Source organism: Canis aureus, chromosome 12 (assembly GCF_053574225.1).
Source record: "Canis aureus isolate CA01 chromosome 12, VMU_Caureus_v.1.0, whole genome shotgun sequence".
Taxonomy (NCBI): domain Eukaryota; kingdom Metazoa; phylum Chordata; class Mammalia; order Carnivora; family Canidae; genus Canis; species Canis aureus.
The window spans coordinates 16,910,995-16,931,548 of record NC_135622.1 but is presented as its reverse complement, the minus strand read 5'-3'; the positions used below and the strand labels follow the sequence as shown (position 1 = coordinate 16,931,548).

The 20,554-nt window shown below is 40.8% G+C and overlaps 1 protein-coding gene across 1 annotated transcript in view; it reads left to right on the top strand.

Moving 5' to 3' along the window:
• EVA1A (eva-1 homolog A, regulator of programmed cell death) overlaps window positions 1-18,566 on the top strand; it is a 48,519-nt gene extending 29,953 nt beyond the window's left edge. The window contains exon 4 of the mRNA XM_077844349.1: window positions 17,300-18,566. Within this exon, the coding sequence (XP_077700475.1) occupies window positions 17,300-17,673 (374 nt within the window). The 3' untranslated portion in view covers window positions 17,674-18,566. The remainder of the gene's footprint in view (window positions 1-17,299) is intronic.
• Window positions 18,567-20,554: the final 1,988 nt, after the last annotated feature.

The window sequence follows — 20,554 nt, the reverse complement described above, 5'->3', positions numbered from 1 at the left end:
TGTCCATATACTGTCTTTATGCCCGTACCACACTGTTTTGCTTATTGCATTTTTGTAATAAATTTTGAAATCAGAAAGTCTAAGACTTCCAATTTAGTTCTTTCTTCAAGATTCTTTTGGGTATTTGAAATTCCTTGAGATTCCATATGAACTTTTAGTATGGATTTTTCTATTTCTGAAAAAAAAGTCACTGGGATTTTGAGTTTGCTGTAGGACTTTTGAATTCTCCTTTAAAGGAAACATTTGCTAGACAGATAAGGGGAGGAGGAGGCATTTTAGGCAAAAGGAAAAGTGTGATCAAATACATGAAAAGATAAAAGGACCTGGTATGTTTGGGGAACTAAAAATAAGCTGGTAATGTTGGACATTAGGCATGGCTACAGTTCTGTGTATATGTGTATGGGTGTAGACTCAAGTAGGAGGTGAATTACGAAGGTAAGGGTCAGATATTGTGGAAACGGTTGTGTATTGTGCTAAGAAGTTGAATGGGGATTAGTTAAAGGGTTAGGCTGTGGAGTGAAGTGATTAGATTTGTACTTTATAAAGATGACCCTGTTGGTGAGATTGTATGCTAGACTGAGCCAAAAGAAGGGTTTAGCAGAAGGATTAGGAAGAAACTACTTCAGAAACTCTCAGAAATGAAATGGTGAGACTTGTGCCATGGTAGAATTAGTGGGGAGACAGGAGGGAATGGATCTGAAGTAGCTTTGTGCCACTACACATTCAGACATTTTCCAGTGACTTCACTCTCTTCCTGGGTCCTGAAGTCCTCACATCTGTAGAACAGTCTCTGAGCTCAGAGTGGTGGTTCCGACTCTTCACCTGTGTCATATGGTTGTGACCTTTTAAGAACTCAAATGGCTGTTGAAGAAGGCCGAGGGCTCTGGCTCAGAGATGCAGAGTCCCTCAGCAGTAGCTGGCCCCTTCTCAGATCCCCTGAGGCTCCAGCTCCTCATCCTGCTACTCTCGGGCCTCTGGTTGCTCCAAGGACCTTGCAGTCATTTCTCTCTTACCTGTGGATTGGGCTTTTTTTCCCTTGCTTTGGTTTTCCCTGACCCTGTTGGAATCCACCAGAATGTGAGTTGTCTTCTCTGTTATGACCCATTCCCTCCACCTGCAGAATTGCAGCTCCCCAGACCCTCTTGTGTGGTACATGTTACTGAGACCCTGACCCACCTGGGAACCTGTTTCTTCTCCAAGGACTGGAGTCTTTTGCTTCTTTAGCTTTCCCCAACCTGACATCTTTTCAGCCATGGTGACTCAGTTCCTGCCCTCAGCTTAAACGGCATTGCATAAGAATTGTCAGGGTCTTTGCCACTTTTTTCTCCTTTCATCTCAGCAAGAGCTTCACTGACTGTACTTGGTAATGATAATGCCAGGTCTGAGCCACAGCAGCAGCAGCATATAGGGAGAGGATGTGCTCCATCGGCCGGAGGCTAAGCCACTTAACACTGAGATCCCAAGCCCCTACTCTGAACCTTTGTGGGACAGTTATGCTGGTGGGCAGGCTGTGGCAGTTGTGTGTGTGCATGTGTGGTTGGCCCATCATGGTCACAGGTGGAGTCTTGGAACTGGGGACAGAGAGTGGGCTCAAATTCCCAATTCTTGTGGGCATTTTAGAACTGGAACCACTTTGGCAGTTTTGGGACAGCCAGCTCTGACCCCTTGCCAAAGACACACATTTGATGACCTGTGCAATGAGGCAATGATCAAAGTACACCAGGACCGTCAGTGAAGGAAAAAGCAGAGCTAGGTAAGGAGTGGGCTGCCGCTTGGGGTTACAGTGAGTGACTGAAGTGATGATGGGCTGTGCCTCCAAGGCGAGCCAGACAGAATGCAATAAAAAGTTCCAGGGAAGGTGAGGGGAAAGTGTTAAAAGGGAACTGGGGAGGAGATGGGGAAGAGAAAGGAGCAAGTCTAGGAAAAACAGAAATGTAAGGAGTTGCTGCTTCCTTGAAAGCCAAGAAACTCACTAGAACAAAGGGGACAAGGATCCAGACCCCTGTCTGGGAAGGCTGGCTGGCATTTAGGAGACTGGATCTTTGTTGTTGAGTTCAGTCTACCTGGAACATGGCCTCAGGAAAGTAGAATGTGTTCTCATCACTCACTTTGTGTTCCCAAACAGAGGAGAAGAGAGGGAGGTGCCACCTTGATCCAGCTGAAGCATTTCCAGGAGGCTTCCTCCGGATGCCACATCGCGGCTGCCCTTCTGCTGTAGCACGGAGCTGGTGATTGCCGAGTGTGTGGACATGGCTTTGCTCAGCAACATCCTAGCGGCCTATTCCTTTGTCTCAGGTAGTTTCCAGTCTTGGCTGGGCCAGGGCTGAGGGCTGAGGCTATCTCCTGGGTGGCCATCAGTGGCCTTATTCTTAGGAGAGAAAGGCTACGTAGTCGTAGTCGTAGCAGAGGGACTCTGTTGTGCTGAATTGTGAGATCAAAGATCTTCTGGTTTGAAAGCCAAACTTGGCATTCTCTAATTTGGCAGGCGGTGTTGGTGGGGTGGAACACTAAAAGCTTTATCTTGCTAAAAATGTTTGGTTTCCTTTGGGCTCAAGTGAGTGAATGAAGTAGCCTAGGGCTATTGTCTACTTGTCATTATGCATTTGACTCCATGTGAGAGAGGCTCATGGAGTATCCCCTGCCTGCTGTTTCTATGCAGTGGTTCTCAGTCCCACCCGTGTATGTGTGTGTGGGATCTGTGCTTGTGGGGCTGTGTGACGTGTGTGATAACCTCCTACGAGACACAAGGACACAAAGCGTGTGAGTCTGAGAGAGCCTGATATTTGTCCTGTCCTTAATTCAAAGTTATACTCTTAGCAAGTTGGCTTTCTGTCTCCTCAAGATCCCTTCTTGAGAATAGATGCTATTCATGTAAGAGGAGCCATTTAAAAATACTTGAAAGTATACCTCAACCAAACTGAAAATAAAAAAATACATGAAAATGCTCAATGGTTTCAATGACCAAACCAATTTTCTGCTGCTTGAGTGAGTTTTACAATTTTTTTTGATAGTTTGTTTTCACAATGTTTTGTTTTGCCTGTTGTCTCAGGATGTTGTATAAAAAGGAAGGGGCTGAGGTTCTGATTAGAATTCCTCTAATCAGAGGACTGATTTTACTTTCTGGTTCTCTAGTCAGGGTTGATGTGTGGTGGCCTCAGAGTTCAGATGTAAAACCTGACCTTTCTTCTTACAATGGCAAATCTAGGCCATGGTTGAGGGTAATGGAAGCTCATGGCCTCTCTTTGAGGAAGGATCTTAGATGACATGCAACCTGATTTTAGAAAGGAGGACTTCTCAGAGGTGACAAGATGCAGCATATAGTCTGCACAGGCCTCAAGGCTAGGGTTCTCCCTTCCTGAGTCAGCAAAGAACCAGGTCAGTGGTTAGCTTCTCACCTCCCTAAGAAAGTCTGGTCCCTGGGACCTCCTTCCCTGGGCACCGCACATCAGAGGAATCTCAGCTTTGCTCTTTCTTGAAGGTGTATTGGGGAGCAAGGGCACTAGGTTGGAAAAGAGATGTTTGAAACCTTAGAATCATGTTTCACAAGCAATTGAATGATGATCCTCTTAAGTCTATAGTGAGACATCCCCCAAATGAAGTGGGTGGTGGCAGGGAGGGCCCAGAGGTTCCAAGGCCTCCACGGACACTTACGAATCAGCTGTTGCAAGAACATATCTCAGGGGAGAGATACAGGCTACTGGACTTTGGAGCTCTGCTTGGCACAGGAGGTACCTGGAGGTTTTCCATTTTGGCCAGCATGACCCTGAGTTGCGCCCACTGAACGTGGTAACTCATTGAATGGTCTAGTGTTTACCATGTGTCTTGTGATCTTGCTAGGGTTGAAAGAGGGCATGGCCCTGTTTTTCTTTCCCTTGCAACCTTTCTTCTTCCCACCCTATATTCTGGAATTAAATATTGTTTGGGACACTGGAAGATAACATTCCTTTTAAATAAATACGGGCTGAAGTAAAAAGAAAATGCAAAGAAATGGAAAGTAAAATGGCTAAAATAAAATGTGTTAGATCCAGTAAATAGACTTGCTGGCTTAAAAATTAATTTGGAGTGTGACGGGGAACAATCCCTGGCTGTAAAGAAAAATGAGTTAAGAGAATTTAAAATATGAAGGTGATTACAACAAATACAAAAATAATTATTTTAAAAGAAGAAAATAGAACAAATGGATTGGAAGCAATAATAAAAAGTATGTTAGAAGGAAATTGTAGAAAATGTCCAAATCTTGTAGCTCTCTCATGTTCTCACTCAGCTGTATCTGGTCTTCAACTACACAGGGGCCCCTGATCCTCCTGATTTCTTCCAGAGCATCAGTTGCCTCTTATTTTGTCCATGTGGCCCATCACTTCAGCAGCATATTTGCTAATGCACACAACTCCCTTCTGATTAAAACAACAGGCAAAACACTAACTCTAAGCAAATCCTGCTTTCTCTTTCACCCTCTGCACTGAAGTAATCAAATGCTGCTATATCTTTGCAGATCGAAGCCATTAGAAATTCATGGTATCAAACCTCAGCTGAACCTTTCAAGTATTTGCTTTTGGAAACATCTTGTTCCCATTCTTCAGAGTAGCCATTTCAAACCTGATAATTCTAATAATTTCAAATACCTGTTTATCCAAATGTACCCTAAAATTAAATGGCAAATGCAAACTAAGAGAAAAATGCAGCACTAATGAAGAAGGGTTAAAGTTTATAACAGATAAAGAGCTCTCACCAAACAATAAAAGATCAGCGTCCCAAAGAATAGTAGACAAAGAACAAGGATTAGCAGTTTGCCAAAGAAAAAATAGAAATTGCTGATAAAACATACACGGCCCAAGTTCTAGCAATGAAACGAATGCCAAATAAAAACAGCAATGAGGTTAACATTTTTATTTTGTAAAACTCTCAAAGATTTGAGTGGTTATGTATATAATTTTAGTTTTGGAGAAAGTGTGGGGAAGTGAGTACTCACAGTGTTATGGGATTGTAAATTGCTACAACCCCTTTAGAGAGCGATTTAGGAACATCTGTCAAAAGCCCTTAAAAACATGTATACCATTTAGCCAGCATTCCACATTTAGTAATTTATCCTAAGGAAATAACTAAGGAGATGGGCAAAAATCTTACTATGGGGACAGTTAATCTCAGAACTGTTTACAATAGTAAAAAATTAGAAAAACGGGTGAATATTAATTAAAGTAGAAAGATGTTTATGATGTGTTGTTATGTGAATAAAGCCTGTTACCATAGTGCATCTACAGTATAAGGCCATTTATGTTTGTACATTCACATATGTGTATGACAGTACATTTTATTGCAAATTATATCTGGATGCCGCAATTTTATGAGTGTGTATATTTTAAATTTTATTTTGCTTAGCTGTATGTTTAAGTATTCTATACTTCATTGATACCACTTTTGTAAAAAGTAATATTATTTTATTGGAATTTAAAATTTAGAATTATATCATACGTGTATTTTAAAAATTACCACTCCCTTATTCTTTTCTGACTTCTAGATCTGTGTATCTAAATGCCCTGAACATTACAACTTGAGTGGGTATCATAAGCATTTCAAATTCCACCTGGCCTGCAGTGAAATATTGTCCTTCTTTGTCAATTGCTCTTTCTTTTGTGTATCATGTAGGGCATCACCTACACCAGAAGTATGATGTCTAGCCTTTGGTGTATCTTACTCACTGCCCATATCCAATTGCTTAGGATCAGACCATTTTGTCTCTCAATGTTTCTCCGATGGATCCCCTCCATTTTATTCTCACCATCATTGAATTGATCCAAATTCTATTCTGTTTTTGCTTATCTTGCCATAATAGCATTTTCCATGGTCTATCTGCCTTCAATCTTGCTTCATAGCAAAGATTATGTTTTGTAGCAAAATGATCTTTCCAAACTGTAGGTCTGATGATATAATTCTTCTTTATCTTTTAGAATACTGTAGTGGAAAAAAAAAAAAGAATATTGTAGTGGATCCTCATTATCTCTAGGATGAAATCCAAACACTATTGTATAATACTTAGGATTGTTTTCAGCTGCAAATAACAGAAAACCTCAACTTGGTGGCCTAAACACATAGGAGTTATCTTACCTTCATAACAAGAAGTCTGGAGGTAGGTAGTCCATTGGCTCAAAGATGTAGGGACCAGCATCTCTGTGATTCTCATGTCTTTTCTTTTATGCTTGTCATCTCATGGCTGCAACGTGGCTACTCTTGCTCCTGCTGTCATTCAAGATGGTTGACAAAAGGAAAGGCGTTCCAGTAGATTTCACATTTCTTTGGCCAAAACTGTGTTACCCGACCATCTAACTGAAAAAAAAAATGACAAAGACTAACCTTTAACCTTTAGACCAGTGGTTTATAACCAGGGATGATTTTGCCCTAAAGGGGACTTCAGGAAATATCTGGAAACACTTTTAGTTGTCAAAACTGGGTTGGGAGGTGCTGCTATTAGCATCTAGCAACGGAAAAACATCCTACAATGCACAAGACAATCCCCATGACAAATAATTAACTGGTCCAAGAAGTCAATAGTGCTGAGGTTGGAAAACATGGTGTAGAGGCAAGCAAGGGAGAAGAGATATAGGGATAGTGTGAGTTCTCCAACCCACAGTTTTTTTTTATTTGGCTTATCAGGGCTTTTAGTGTCTGAACTTGACTTCTCAGTGTTCTTTTTAGTTGTAGAACTCCTTGACCAAGACCTTACTGCAATTACCCTAAATCATTTGCTATGCCTTTTCTTACCTCTGCTTTTTGCAGCCATTTCCTTTTCTAAGAGTTCTGCTGTTCAATCCTGCACTGGCTAACTCCCTCACAGTCTGCAGGGTCTGCATCCTCTCTCCACACTCCCCCACCTTGGCTTAGGTGCCCTTCCATGTACTCACACATTTTGTTTCCCTCTGTCTCAGCATTGGATTGGAGCAGCTAACACTTCTTGTTTCAACTCTGTGCAAGCAACCCCTTGGTATCATAATATAATAATTTATGATGAGGATAATAATCTCATTAATAGTAATAACCTCATAAATAACTTCCAATAGGGTTGTTAGGAAGATTAAGTGGAATAATTGCTCTTTAAATTTAATGTTTTGAATTAATAATCCATTCTCCTGATCACTCTTCCATTTCCTTTAGTTTCTTCCTTAAAAGTCACCTTCTCAGATTCCCATCGGTTACTCCAATTGCTTGCTCCCCTCTAGCACACGTCTGACACTTCATACCTCCTTCCTATTTTTACTGTTTTCTTCTCTACATCACCTTATTACCATCTAACATAAATCTGTTTTATTCGTTTACCTTGTTTATTTACTGTCTATCCTAGTAGAATATCAGCTCCCAGGAACACTGAGATTTTTGTTTCTTTCCTCAGCCTCTAGAATAGTGTCTGGTATCTGTTAGGTATTCAACTAATCAGTGAATAAACATGGCTCAGTGATCAAATAATAGAAAAAGGTGTATAGTGAGAAGTCTTATCCCAGAACTGCCCCATCCTCCAACCAGTCTCAATGTTTGAGCCATCATCAAGTCTTTCTACATTCTCCCAGAATTCTTTGTGCACAGGTAAGAAAATATGAACATACAGTCTCATCCTCTTCCCTTATATACACAGGTAGCATATCATACATACTCTTTTGTATTTGCTTTTTCCACCAATGTTATCATGAAGATGTGTTATATCAGTGTATAGAGAGCTTCCTCATTCTTTTGGATGACTATATACTATTCCTTTGTACATACGAACCATAATTTAACCAGTCCTCAGTTGGCCAGTGGGAGTGGTTCAGATCTTTTCAAATGGGGCAGCAGAGTTGCAATAAAAATAACTGTGGGCATACATAGATGTTCAAGTGCATTTATAGAATAAGTTCCCAAAAGTGGAATTGTTGGATCAAAGTGTGTATAAATTATTAGTTAAGGTCAGTATTACCGAAGTGCCCCTGAAGGAGTTTTACCAATTTACTCTTTTTAAGATGCGTAAGAAGGTCCTGCAACACTATTTTCAAACTGTTAGATTTTTGACAATCTGAAAAGTGAAAAGTAATACCTCAATGTCATTTAATTTCTGTTTCTTGGGGATCCCTGGGTGGCTCAGTGGTTTAACCCCTGCCTTCAGCCCAGGGCATGATCCTGGAGTCCCAGGATCGAGTCCCACATCGGGCTCCCTGTGTGAAGCCTGCTTTTCCCTCTGCCTGTGTCTCTGCCTTTGTCTCTCTCTGTGTCTCTCATGAATAAATAAATAAAATCTCTAAAAAAAATAATTTCTGTTTCTTTAGGTCACAGGTCAGCAAACTTTTTCTGGAAAGGGTCAGATAATAAATATTTTTGGCTATGTGAGTCATACAGTCTCTGTTTGAACTATTCAACTCCTGTGTTGTTAGCATGAAAGTAGATATAGACAAAGCATAGATGAATGGGCACAGCTGTGTGCCAACAACAAAACAGATGGTGATCAGGTTTGGCTTATGAGCCATAGTCTGCCAAGTCTTGTTTTGGGTGAGTATCTTTTCATATATTGAAGGGCCATTTGTATTTCTTTTTCTGTGAACTGTTCATATCTTTTGTCCATTTTCTTTATTGGTTTTTGGTCTTTTTTCTTAACGGCCTTTCTAGGTGTTCTTTATATACTAGCCCCTCGTCTCAGTGGCATAGTTCAAATATTTTTCATAATTTTGGCATTTGTCTTTTAACTTTGTTTACAGTAATTTTTTCAATGCAGCTGTTTTGGGGGAATCATTTTTTTTTTCATTTAACCAATATTCTTTGAATGTGTAAGTACAGTGGTATGAGAACTATGTAGTAGTTAACCAGAATTTGAATCACTTTTCCTATGAGATTGCCTTCAGAGAGGTAGTCTCTTAGCACCACTTCTGAAGAGAGCCTAACCCACCATAACTCAATTTGGAGTTTGGAGAAAGTAGTTTCTGTTTTCCTTTATACTGGAAATCCTATGAGAGTCGAGAACCTTTGTGTTTTTAGCCCCAAAGGCACTGTAGACTAACAGTAAATGTTTGTGGAATAAAGTAAACATTTATTGACCTATAATATTAGAACGCATTTTAACAGTTGGACTAAACCCTCCTGGGGAGGGTTTAGTAAAAGAAGTACTTTCATATGTAGCTGATGGCAAGAAAACTTAATGTACTACTTTTGAAAAGCCATTTGGCAGTATTTATCAAGAGATATAAAAATATCTATCCCCTCCCAACACAAAGATTCCTTTTCTGAGAATGCATTATAAGGCAACACATGAAACAAACAAGCAAGAAAGGAAGTAGCATTACACACAAAAGTACTCTGACTATTCATTTGTCCAAACCTATGGAATGTACAGCACCTAGACCTTGTGTGATTATGGACCTTATGTGATTATGATGTGTCAGGGTAGGTCCATGAATTATAACAAATGTACTGCTCTGGTGGGGGATGTTAATAAGGCAAAAGGCTCTGGGTATGTGGGGGCTGGGGGGACGTGGGAAATCTCTGTACTTCCCTCTCAATTTTGCTGCGAATCTAAAACTGCTCTTAAAAAGTCTTCAAGAAAAATGTAAAAAGTATGCAGATAAAAATATACAAATTGTATAAACATAACCAAGTAAATATAAATAAATATATACATACATGATAGGAAGAAGGAACAGAAGAAAATTCACTTCACTACATGACACACTAGTTATATTCAGGTTGTGAGCTTATGGTGATTTATATTTTCATCCCTTACTCTTTCGAAGTTGTACCATTATACACACACATACATGTATACATTTATATGTGTGCACACAAATTATACATATTTAATCCACGTATAATACGTTTATTAACTGGACTTTTATAAATTGTGTGTTCATGATGTAGTTCAATAAATATTCGTGAGATACACACCTTGAACAAGACAATGTGCTGGATGTTCTTGAAATCCATAGTGAATTAGGTAGTCTGCCCTCAAATCTCTCACTGTTGTATGGGAAAGATAGTCATGACATAACTAATTATAACACAACTACATAAAGTTCAGCTTAGATCTGAGGGGCTACTTGGTCACATTCTTTCTCCCTTCCAGACTCAAGGAGCCAGAAAAGCATCAGAATAGAGTATCAACTGCAGCATTCATTAAGCCAGAGCCAAGAATGTTCAGGGCCTTCTCCCTAGCTCCCCTTAGTTCTAGGGCCATAGGACCATAGGTCTTTCCTGCTGTAGATGAAGGAGGGTGAGCAGGGTGGCTGATGGGTAAGGTAAAGGAAGGCCTCCTTTGGGAGTGCCTATGGCCTGAACGGGTAAAGGAAGATGAAAGAGGTAAAAGCCAAGGAGTATACTTCAGAGCCAGCCTCCGAGGGCAGCGACTGTCCCACACTCCCTCTTCCTTAGGAAGAACAAGTCCGAGATGGAAGAGGAGGGCAGCTTTCTCCAGCATTTCAGAGAGGACAGAAGTGTTGCTGGGACTCTTTGCTTTTCTATGAGGATGGGAAGAATCCTATAAAGAGGAATCCTTGCGGTGCTTTAAGAGTTCAGAGAAGAGATTATACTCTGAATACTTCCTGATTCTACAAAAGTCTCATTACTCTCTTTAAAATCTATTTGTCAAACATTTTTCTTTCCAGTCAAGGGATTGCAAGCTTTGAGGCCAAGAGTCTAAGCAGGGAAACCAGTTACACTTGCAAAGAGACCTGCTGATCTGGCCTGGGCTGGCACTACTCCTCTCCTATAGAGTCTGCTGGGCATGATCTGACCTCTGAGGGTGCAAATGAAATTAGCCCCAGGACCTCCACAGAGAGCCTCTTCCTGCGCATGAAAACAATGACCTGCAGGAAGCAAGATACAGCAATACATTTATTTTTATTTACTGAGGGAAAACAACCGACAATAGCCCTCCCCACTCTATTTCCTGGGCAATTAACAGCTGTCTGGATTTGGCTAAAACCAGGGTTGGATCACTGGCCAAGAGGAAGTGACCTGGAGCAGAGACTAGAAAAAACAACCACGGTAGAGCTACAGTTTCGATTTTTGCAAAAGCTTGATGAAGAAAAACAAAACAAATTATATCAGCCAGTGAAAATCAGCCCTGAGTCATCTCTTCAGGAACCATTGAGGCCCACTAAACTCCCTTGCCCTCTCTCATTGCTTTTACTGGGCTCTTCTGGGAATCCATGTCTGAGAAAGTTGTAGGTAAAAGAGTATGTTTTCTGGTTGGAGTAGCAGGATAGGATGCACTAGTTAAGCTAGAGGGAGAATAGTGGTTCCCAAGATAAAGCAGGGTAACTATCTTCAAAGTCAACCTATGTAATGGGGGAGTGGTGATGGCAGGGTGTGAAAAACATGGAGACACACAGGGAAGAAACAGTGGGATGAGAAAGGAAGGAAGGAATGAGGGAGGAAGGGAAGAGGAAGGAAAACAGATTAGATGGAGGGAGGGATGGGTGGAAGGGAGAGAGAGAATGTGGAAGGAAGGAAGAAAGGGAGAGAGGGAGGAAGGAAGAAAATAAATAAATAAATAGAATTATCATCTATTGAATGCCGATCTTTGCCAAGGTCTTGGGTAATCCCTTTATGCTGGTCATCTGTAATACCTTTAACCTTTACCACAATTCAGCAGGGTAGGTAAGTAGTGTTTAAAAGATGACGGAGATGAGGTTTCAAATTGATGCAGGCCTGCCCCATGGTTTTCCATCCTGGTAAAAGCATGGATTTGGGTATATTTTCTAGAAAGCCTTCTCAGATCCCCATATCTGAACTTGAGCTTTTCCACTCACTTTTGTGTTTCCAGAGATCCCTCTTCATGCTTCTATAGAAGCTCTTCCCTTTAGTACTGGACTGGGTAGATCTGCTTCCTTGCTGAACTGTTAATCTCCTCAAAGCAAGAGCTCCCTCAATCCTCTCAGTGCTTACTGGATATCAGCTAGACAGAGTTCAGTTTCATCCTCCTTAACTGCACATTTATTTATTCATTTAAATCAAGTAATCAATTAATTATTTATTGAGATATAACTGACATATAACATTGTGTAGATTTAAAGTGACAAGGTGTTGACTTGATACATTCATATATTGCAGTATGATTACCATCATAATATTAGCTACAGTGTCTTTCACATCATCTAATTATCTTGTTTTTCATGGTGAGAACAATTATGATCTAGTCTCTTAGCAACTTTGAAGTCTTTAATACAATATTGTTTTCTATAGTCACTATGCTGTGCACTAAATCTCCAGGACTTATTTATCTACTGGTTGCAAATTTATAGCCTCAAATAACACATCCTCAATTCTCTCACTCTCTAGCCCTTATTCAACTATGCCCTGTTTTTTTTTTATAAGGAGGGCTTTTTTAGATTCCACATATTAGTGATATCATACAATATTTGTCTTACTTTGATTTAATCTCAATTAGCATAATGTACTTAAGGTCACAACACATTTTCTTTATCCATTCATCTGTGGATGGACACTTAGGTTGTTTCCATGTCTTGGTTATTGTGAATAATGCTCCTATGAACAAGGGAGTGCAGATATCTCTTAAGATTAGTGATGTCATCTCCATATGTTTCCTTAATCATGCAAAAAAATCATGCATTTTTTAGATGCAAAAAAAGCATTTGGCAAAATACAACATCCTTTCATGATAAAACTCTCAATAAATTTGGTATAAAAGGAACATACCTCAATATAATAAGGGCCATACATGACAAATGCACAACTAACATCATGCTCATTGGTAAAATATTGAAAGCTGCTCAACTGCATATAAAAGCTCCACCCTGGGCAGCCCGGGTTAGCGCTGCCTTCAGCCAAGGGCGTGATCCTGGAGACCCAGGATCGAGTCCCATGTCCCAGCATGGAGCCTGTTTCTCCCTCTGCCTGTGTCTCTGCCTCTCTCTCTCTCTCTGTGTCTCTCTTGAATAAATAAATAAAATCTTAAAAGAATAAAAAAAAAAGCTCCACCCTTTTATACCCCTTTATAGTTTTGATGTCATCATTTACCTCTTTTTATATATTGTGTTCATTAACAGATTATAATAGTTATTTTTAGCAATATTTTCCTTTAATCTGTATACTATAGTTTAGAGGTTAACATACCATTCTACTACAGAATTAGAGTCTTCTAAATCTGACTGCATACTTAGGTTTACCACTGTGTTGTATACTTTCAGATGTTTTCATGTCACTAATAAGTATCTTTTCACTTCAGTTTGATAAACTCCTTTCAGCATTTCTTGTAAAGCAGGATTCCTTCAGCTTTTGTTTCACTGAGAAAGTCTTTATTTCTTCTTCATATCTGAAGGATAACTTTGCCATATAGAGTATTCTTGGTTGGCAACTTTTTCTTCAATATTTGACTCTGTCATTCCACTCTCTCCTGGCCTGTGGGGTTTCTGAGAAAGCCACTGATACACTAATAGGGGTTCCTTTGCTATAAGTTTTCTTTTCTAGATACATTTAGGATTCTTTTTTTTATTTTTGACAGTTTCATTATAATGTAGCTTGGAGGTCTTTTTGCAATGAGATAATAGGGTGATCCATTAGCTTTGTGAACTTGGATGTCAAAGTCTCTCCTCAGTTTTGGGACGTCCTCAGCTATTATTTTTAAACAAACTTTATGGCCCCTTCCTCCTCTCTTCTCCATCTGGAACACTGATTATGCTAGTATTTATACATTTGACTGAATCCCATAGATCATGTAGGCTTTCTTTGCTCTTTGTCATTCTTTTTTCTCTGTTTGCCTTGGACTGGGTTATTTGAAAAGCACTGTCTTCTAGGTCACTTATTTTGTCTTCCATTTGATCTACTGTGCTGCAGATTCTCTCTATTGCACTTTTCATTTTAATCACTGAATTCTTCAGCTCCAGAATTTCTGTCTGGTTCCTTTTCATGGTTTCTTCTCATTGCTAAATTTCTCATTTTGTTCATGTATTTTTTTTCCTGATTTCATTGAAGTGTCTCCTGTGTTTCTTTGTAGCCCGTTGTTTCTTTGAAACAGTTATTTTGTTGTTTTTTAATATTTTATTTATTTATTCATGAGAGACACACAGAGAGAGAGAGGCAGAGACACAGGCAGAGGGAGAAGCAGGCTCCATGCAGGGAACCTGACGTGGGATTCGATCCTGGGTCTCCAGGATCACACCCGGGGATGAAAGGTGGTGCTAAACTGTTGGCCACCAGGGCTGCCCCGATACAGTTATTTTGAATTTTTTATCCACTAGTGCAGAAGATTTCATGTCTCTGAAATCTTCATTGAAGGATTATTATCTTTTGATGATGACACGTCTTCTTGATTCTCCATGTTCCTTGTAGTTTTGTGTTGCTGCTTTGCCTTTGAAGTAAAAGACACCTCCTCAGCTCTTTACTAGTTGTTTTTAGTTGTGATATATGGTTTGTTGATCCTGTTTTATCTGGGGTTCTCTCTGACCTTGTATTTATACACCTGCTCCACACTTCTTGCTCCCTCTTGTGGCGGAATTCTTAAGCTTTTATGTCTTTGGATCTTACAGCTCACCTGGCTGGCTGCTAGGAACCTCTCTTTTGTTTTCCAGAAGATGGTGCTACAGCTCAAGTTTGTGATTTCTCTTGCCCACAGATCCAGGTCTGTTTTTCTGATAGCACTCCACTTTACCCAAGTTACTTTTGCTGCCAATATTGGAGCATGAGAAAGGAGCCACCTTAGAGTGAGGGAAGATATGAATTTAGCACCTGAGGTGTTAGGAGTGTCTGCCAGCTGGTAGTAAGATCCTTGGCTGAGGTTCTCCCAGAGACTTGCAGGTAGACTTTCTCCAGACATCCTGAGCACAGTCAGCATGAACTATGTCCCTTTATAATGTCGTTTAATATTCTTATCTTGCCTCTTTTCCAATATCTTCCCTCTCAGTCATGGAGGTCCCACTTTAGTACTCTGGATGTTGCTGGAGGGAAATAAGTTTCCCATGCAGCATCCAGGCAAAGCTAGGGTAGCCAGGCACTCACACACTGCTGTCCTTTTCCCTCATAGAGAGGTGCCACAGGATAGTTCAGTTCTGTGCTGTCTACTGGGGGGAGGGGCACTGCTGGAAAAGTTCCTTGAAACTTGTTTTGTTTGTTTGTTTCCTTCAGCTATGTGCTGGAATTCTGTTTCCACGGTTATTTGCCCAAGTCAACACTTTTCAAAATTTTCCCCAAACACAGCTGGGAGGGGTTGTGGTTGGGATTGCTAGTTCCCCAGTCCAAACCAAAGTCTGTCTGTGGTCTATTACTGGATGATCTAGTGGGCGGGTGGGCGAGACTCCTCCTGGGTTCCTTGGCCAATGTTGTTGGATCAAAGACTCCCACAGAGACATTTTTGTTTGTGGATGGGTGCTTAATTAACTATTAAAAAAAAAGGACACAAAAAGTAGGGATATTTTACACGGCTATGATATTGATATCACTCCCCTTTCACCACATTTACATTGTTTGTTGACTACTCTTGTATCTGCTATTAGTGTCTTTTATTTCTTCTATCCTCTCCTCTTTGTACCTAAAATTTATATCTGTTGTATTCACATCACTGTCATTTTGGAAGGAGTTTCAGAGGGAAGGAGGTATCGTTAACACATGCATTCAATATGCTGTGTTTAGACCGATAGACCTTTCTTGGGTACATTTTTTTTTTTTTTTAGAATGCATAAAACTTCAAAATTATCATGCCCTTTGATGCAATTGTTCTGTTGCTAGATAACTAACCTGTAGAAATAATTCTACATGTATATAAAGAGATGTGTACAAGGATACAAGCATGTCAATGTTAGCATTGCTCATAATAGTGAAAAATTGTAAACCATTTATGTGATAGTAACAAGATAGTGGTTAAATAGACTTTGATATGTCTATACAGCAGTCAAAAAGAATGCTGTTGGCATATCTGGAAATCTCTCTAAGAAATATTCTTAAATTAAAAAAAATGGACATGTATTATATTTGATCCCACTTATATTCTTTAAAAACCCACAAAACAATATGTGTTCTGATGCATACTAACCAGTGAATATAGATTATGGAAGACTAATTTGCTGATGGCCATCTTGAGTCCTGTCAGGTTGAGCATGCCCTGGGAGCCAAGTCCAGGCATGCCCCTATGATCTGGTACTTACCCACAAAGGGAAGGCTGTTCACCTACAGGCTCTCATCCTGTTGAGCACATCATACAGGGATCATCACTGGGACCACTAAGCATATTGCACATCAACAGAATGATTCTTTTATTTTCTCACCAAGGAAAACCTCACATTTCTCCCCAGAGTCATCTGATAAGGTCATCACAAAATACCTACACTGGTTTTCCATCTTTGATTGTATGTTATCAATTGCTGCAGAGCAAATTACCTCAAAACTTATTGACTCAAAACAACACTTTATTTTGTCATTTCTGAGGGTCAGGAATCAGAGATTGGCTTAGCTGCAAGGCCAGGGCCGCAACAGGAGGGCACGATTCACGTCCGGACTCACTCCCATGGCCATTGGCATGATTCAGTTCTTTGCAGGCAGCTCGCCACAAGCTACTCTTGCTTCCTTGCTATGTGGGCCCCTCTGTAGCATCTGGCTTCATCAGAGCAAGTGAATGAGAAAAGCCAAAGAGAGGGCATGAGCAAGTGGGAAGTCAGTCTTATGTAACTTAATCTTAGACTCATCCATCACTCATCCATATTGTTTTTTAGAAATAGGTTCCTGCGTCCAGCCCACTAGGTCCGCCCTCAAAGGGAGGGGCTTGTGTAAGAGTCTGCATACTAAGAGGTGGGGGACAGCTTAGAAGCTGACTACATTTGTTGACTTAGGCCTATGATGGCATAGTTAGAATAAAGGAGGCATTGGTCCTTGGTTTTATTTATAAATTTGTTGGGAAAAAAAAAAAAAGCTGCTTACATCTGCGATTAAAAGGTTTATTCAGGCATTGCAGGAGCAAATTCAGAAGCCAAGAATCTTCCCCTATAGGTGAAAGTAGGCCTTAAACACATACAATCTCTTAAGCAAATGACATCTAAGTATAGTTGTTTGCTTATAATACAGCCTAAATAATACTTTTCTTTCTTTTATTTTTTTTTCCATTTTGAAATCATTTCAAATTTAAAGTTGCAAGAATATAGGAAAAGAATCCCAGTTAGCCCTCTACCCACATTCACCATTTATTGACATTGAGGTTTTGAATAGACGATGCAGCTTTCACTTGGGAAGGCAATGTTTGTAACCATCGGGGCTTTGAGGGGGGTGAGGGGGGTGCAAGGGGGGCCCTATTTGCTCCCCGCGCGTGGAGTCGTCCTGTCTCAAATGCCTCTTCTTCCTCCTCCTGCAGAAAACCCCGAGCGAGCCGCTCTGTACTTCGTCTCCGGCGTGTGCATCGGGCTGGTGCTCACGCTGGCGGCCCTGGTGATGAGGCTCTCCTGCCGCACCGACTGCCGGCCGCGTCCCCGCAAGAAGTTCCTGCAGGACCGGGGGAGCAGCAGCGACAGCAGCGACAGCGAGGATGGCAGCTCAGACACCGCGTCCGACATCTCGGTCCGGAGACACCGCCGCTTCGAAAGGACTTTGAACAAGAACGTGTTCACCTCGGCCGAGGAGCTGGAGCGCGCGCAGCGGCTGGAGGAGCGGGAGCGCATCATCCGGGAGATCTGGATGAACGGCCAGCCCGACGGCCCCGGCACCAGGAGCCTGAACCGCTACTACTAGCGGCGCCCGGGCCGCCCCCGCCAGGCTCCGCAGGGCGCAGCGCGCGGGCGTCCGTCGGCTGAACGCGCTTCTGCTGAAGGCCTGGAGCAGAGCTACTTTTGCAGCCGGGGGACGGGGGGCCTGAGCTTCCCTTCCCGACTAGATGTATGCAGAAGTAGAAAACCCAAGTCAGTTAGTTCATCAACCTTTCCAGGTCGCGGAATGGTGCTGAAGACCCCTCTCCAACTACGTGGATGGAGAATTAGAGAAACGGGACTGTGGTTTCTCTTGATTTCTGAGGATCTCAGAGGTTTCTGCAGACTTCCTTGCTGTGTGTTATTCCTTTACAAAAGGAAGAGTATCATGGCATGAGGGCTAGGAATAGCAGGGTGAACTTAACCCCGTAAATGCAATTTTCTAAACGACCCCATGCTACGGAGGTGATTCTCATCCGGCTAGCGTGATTTATGATTATTATTTAAGGCTGATTTTTGACAATCTTGTGTTGCGATGGCAACCTTGTCCATTTTAACTGGCACCTCAGGGATTAAAATCCTATTTTTTAGTAGAGTTCCCACCTCATTCATGAAAATGGGTAGAATTAATGTATTATGGGAGATGTGTCAGTGAGCTAGAAAATATCAATAACCTCAAAGGATGAAGGGTTTTATTTTAAATAGTTTATAAAATATATATTAACACGTGTATCTGAAGATGCTGCATAAGAATAAAAATTGTTTTCACCCCTTTCGGAAAAAAGACATTTTGTTATGACTCTAGATAATTATGGTTTTAAACATTTTGTTTTTTTAAAAAAAGTTTGGATTTCCAAGAAAAGAATGGGAATGGGAGAGGAGGAATAAAGTCAAAATTAGGATGAGATTTAAAAAATAATAAATATTACATAAAATCTTTTTTGTTTCATGTCTATCTCTGTGGTCATATTTACCTTAAATGGCAGCCCTTTTACATAGGTAGCTACGGTCTTGTGCCAGGCCCTATCAACAACTGGAGAATTGGGAGAAATGGAGAAACTAGAGAATAAAGAAATGGCCCCTGTGTGACTAAGGACTTTTCATTTGCTGTATGTTGCATGTTATAGTTACAATGCAGCTGAGTAGTTGCTAAGCAGATGATAGACTTAAAATGTAGCAGTGGTTGCCAAGGCAAGAAATACAATGGTGGCCCCATATGGAGAGAGGAAGTCCGCAGGGAAGAAAGAGAGCAAGTCTGAACCACATTTAGAAATGGAGTACAAACAGGAAGCAGCCCCCTCCAGCCTTATAGACAAGAATAGTGAGTTCTATTTCTGTTGGATCCCTTCTCTTGACATGCAGTGGGTTCCTTAGTCTGTCTAGACGCTCCTGATACTTCCTACTGAGAGTATCTCCATTGGTGTCCATTGGCACCATTGGTGTCCATTGGCATCATCACCAGTCGTCACCATGCCTGAAAAGATGGTTGGGAGACTTCCTCTGCTGGGTCTCTATTGCTTTAGTAACCCACCGTATGTGACAAGGGCTTGGAAGGCTGTCTTAAGAAGGGAACAATCGTATACCTTACCTCGATATTCTCAGTGTGCATGCAGGACATGTGTCACTGTAGCTTCTCATTAGATAACGTTTGAATTAATGAAATAACAGAAAGCCTCAGAGAATGGGAAATAGGGCTAATTGCAGTATGCTGTTCTACAGAGCTTCAAAGCCTTAACTGTTTGCAACAAAGATGATTTTTTCCTAAGTTTATGGAGGTCTGTTTTATTTGCCTTCATTTATTCTTTCCTCTTACTGTTAATCATTTTCTTGTCTCTTTCAACTTTAGACTCTCTCATCTTCTTTTACATTAACTCAGATGTGACCAAGTGGTTGGGCTTTCAGGGCATTTTCCAAGTTTAATCCAGCCCCGAGTCTTAAATTTTTTTTACAGGTTTATAAGGAATGAGTATTCCTTCTTGAAATTGCAATGGCTATTCTTAACCTCATTGATGACCAATGATCCAGTCCCTCAGACTTGAACCAAATAAAGAAAAACTTGTAAATTAGGCTTAACTACTGGGGGTGTGCCTCTTGTGCCTCCAAAAGCATGATATCATCTATCCTTCATTGTTCCTATTTTCAAGATCATCTTGGCCTCACTTGATGTGAGCCACTTGATCCTCAGATGCATTTTAAAATCTCCTTTCTACAGGAAAAAACATCATTTGGACAGTCCCTGAGAGAGGGAAGAGCCATGCAAAAGTCTCTTTTCCTAGCTCTCCGTTCCTATTTGTTTTCTTTCTTTCAGCAGTAGGCAGAGATCAGGGCCTACCAGCAGAATCAATGAAATTAAAAATGACCTTTCCTTCCAGCTCCCATCTGAAGAACACAAGGAACTTCTGAGGCTCTAAGAAGAAAGATTTCTCTGGGCCTGGGGCCAGACCCCTTCTTTGGGAATCTGTTCAGAATCAGAATTGTGCAACCAGCTCCACATAGTCAAAGACAGGTTGATGAACTAAAATCTGTCCTTTGTACTCCCCCCAATTTGTGTTTTTATCCCTAGTCTCAGGTCTTTTCATGGATAATATTTGATGCCTTATACTGTTTATGACATCAAGTCTTATATATGTCTTTAGAATGAAAAAAAAATGTTCTTACTCAGTATCATATGTGGATATACCCTAGCGAATTACTCAAATGGAAAGAATGCATTTCTGAACCAGGAACTTTTGATGGGAAGGAGAGATATATAAACAGAAAGGTATTTTCTCTTTGTGATATTACTATTATTTTGCAGAATTAGACTTTCACATATCCAAGACTCAAGTAGCTATTCCTACCTTTTTGAATACTTCTCTAGATGGGCAATTCATCAGTGGGTATTTGAAGAGTGACCAAGATATCTGTAAGTGACAGAGGCAGGATAA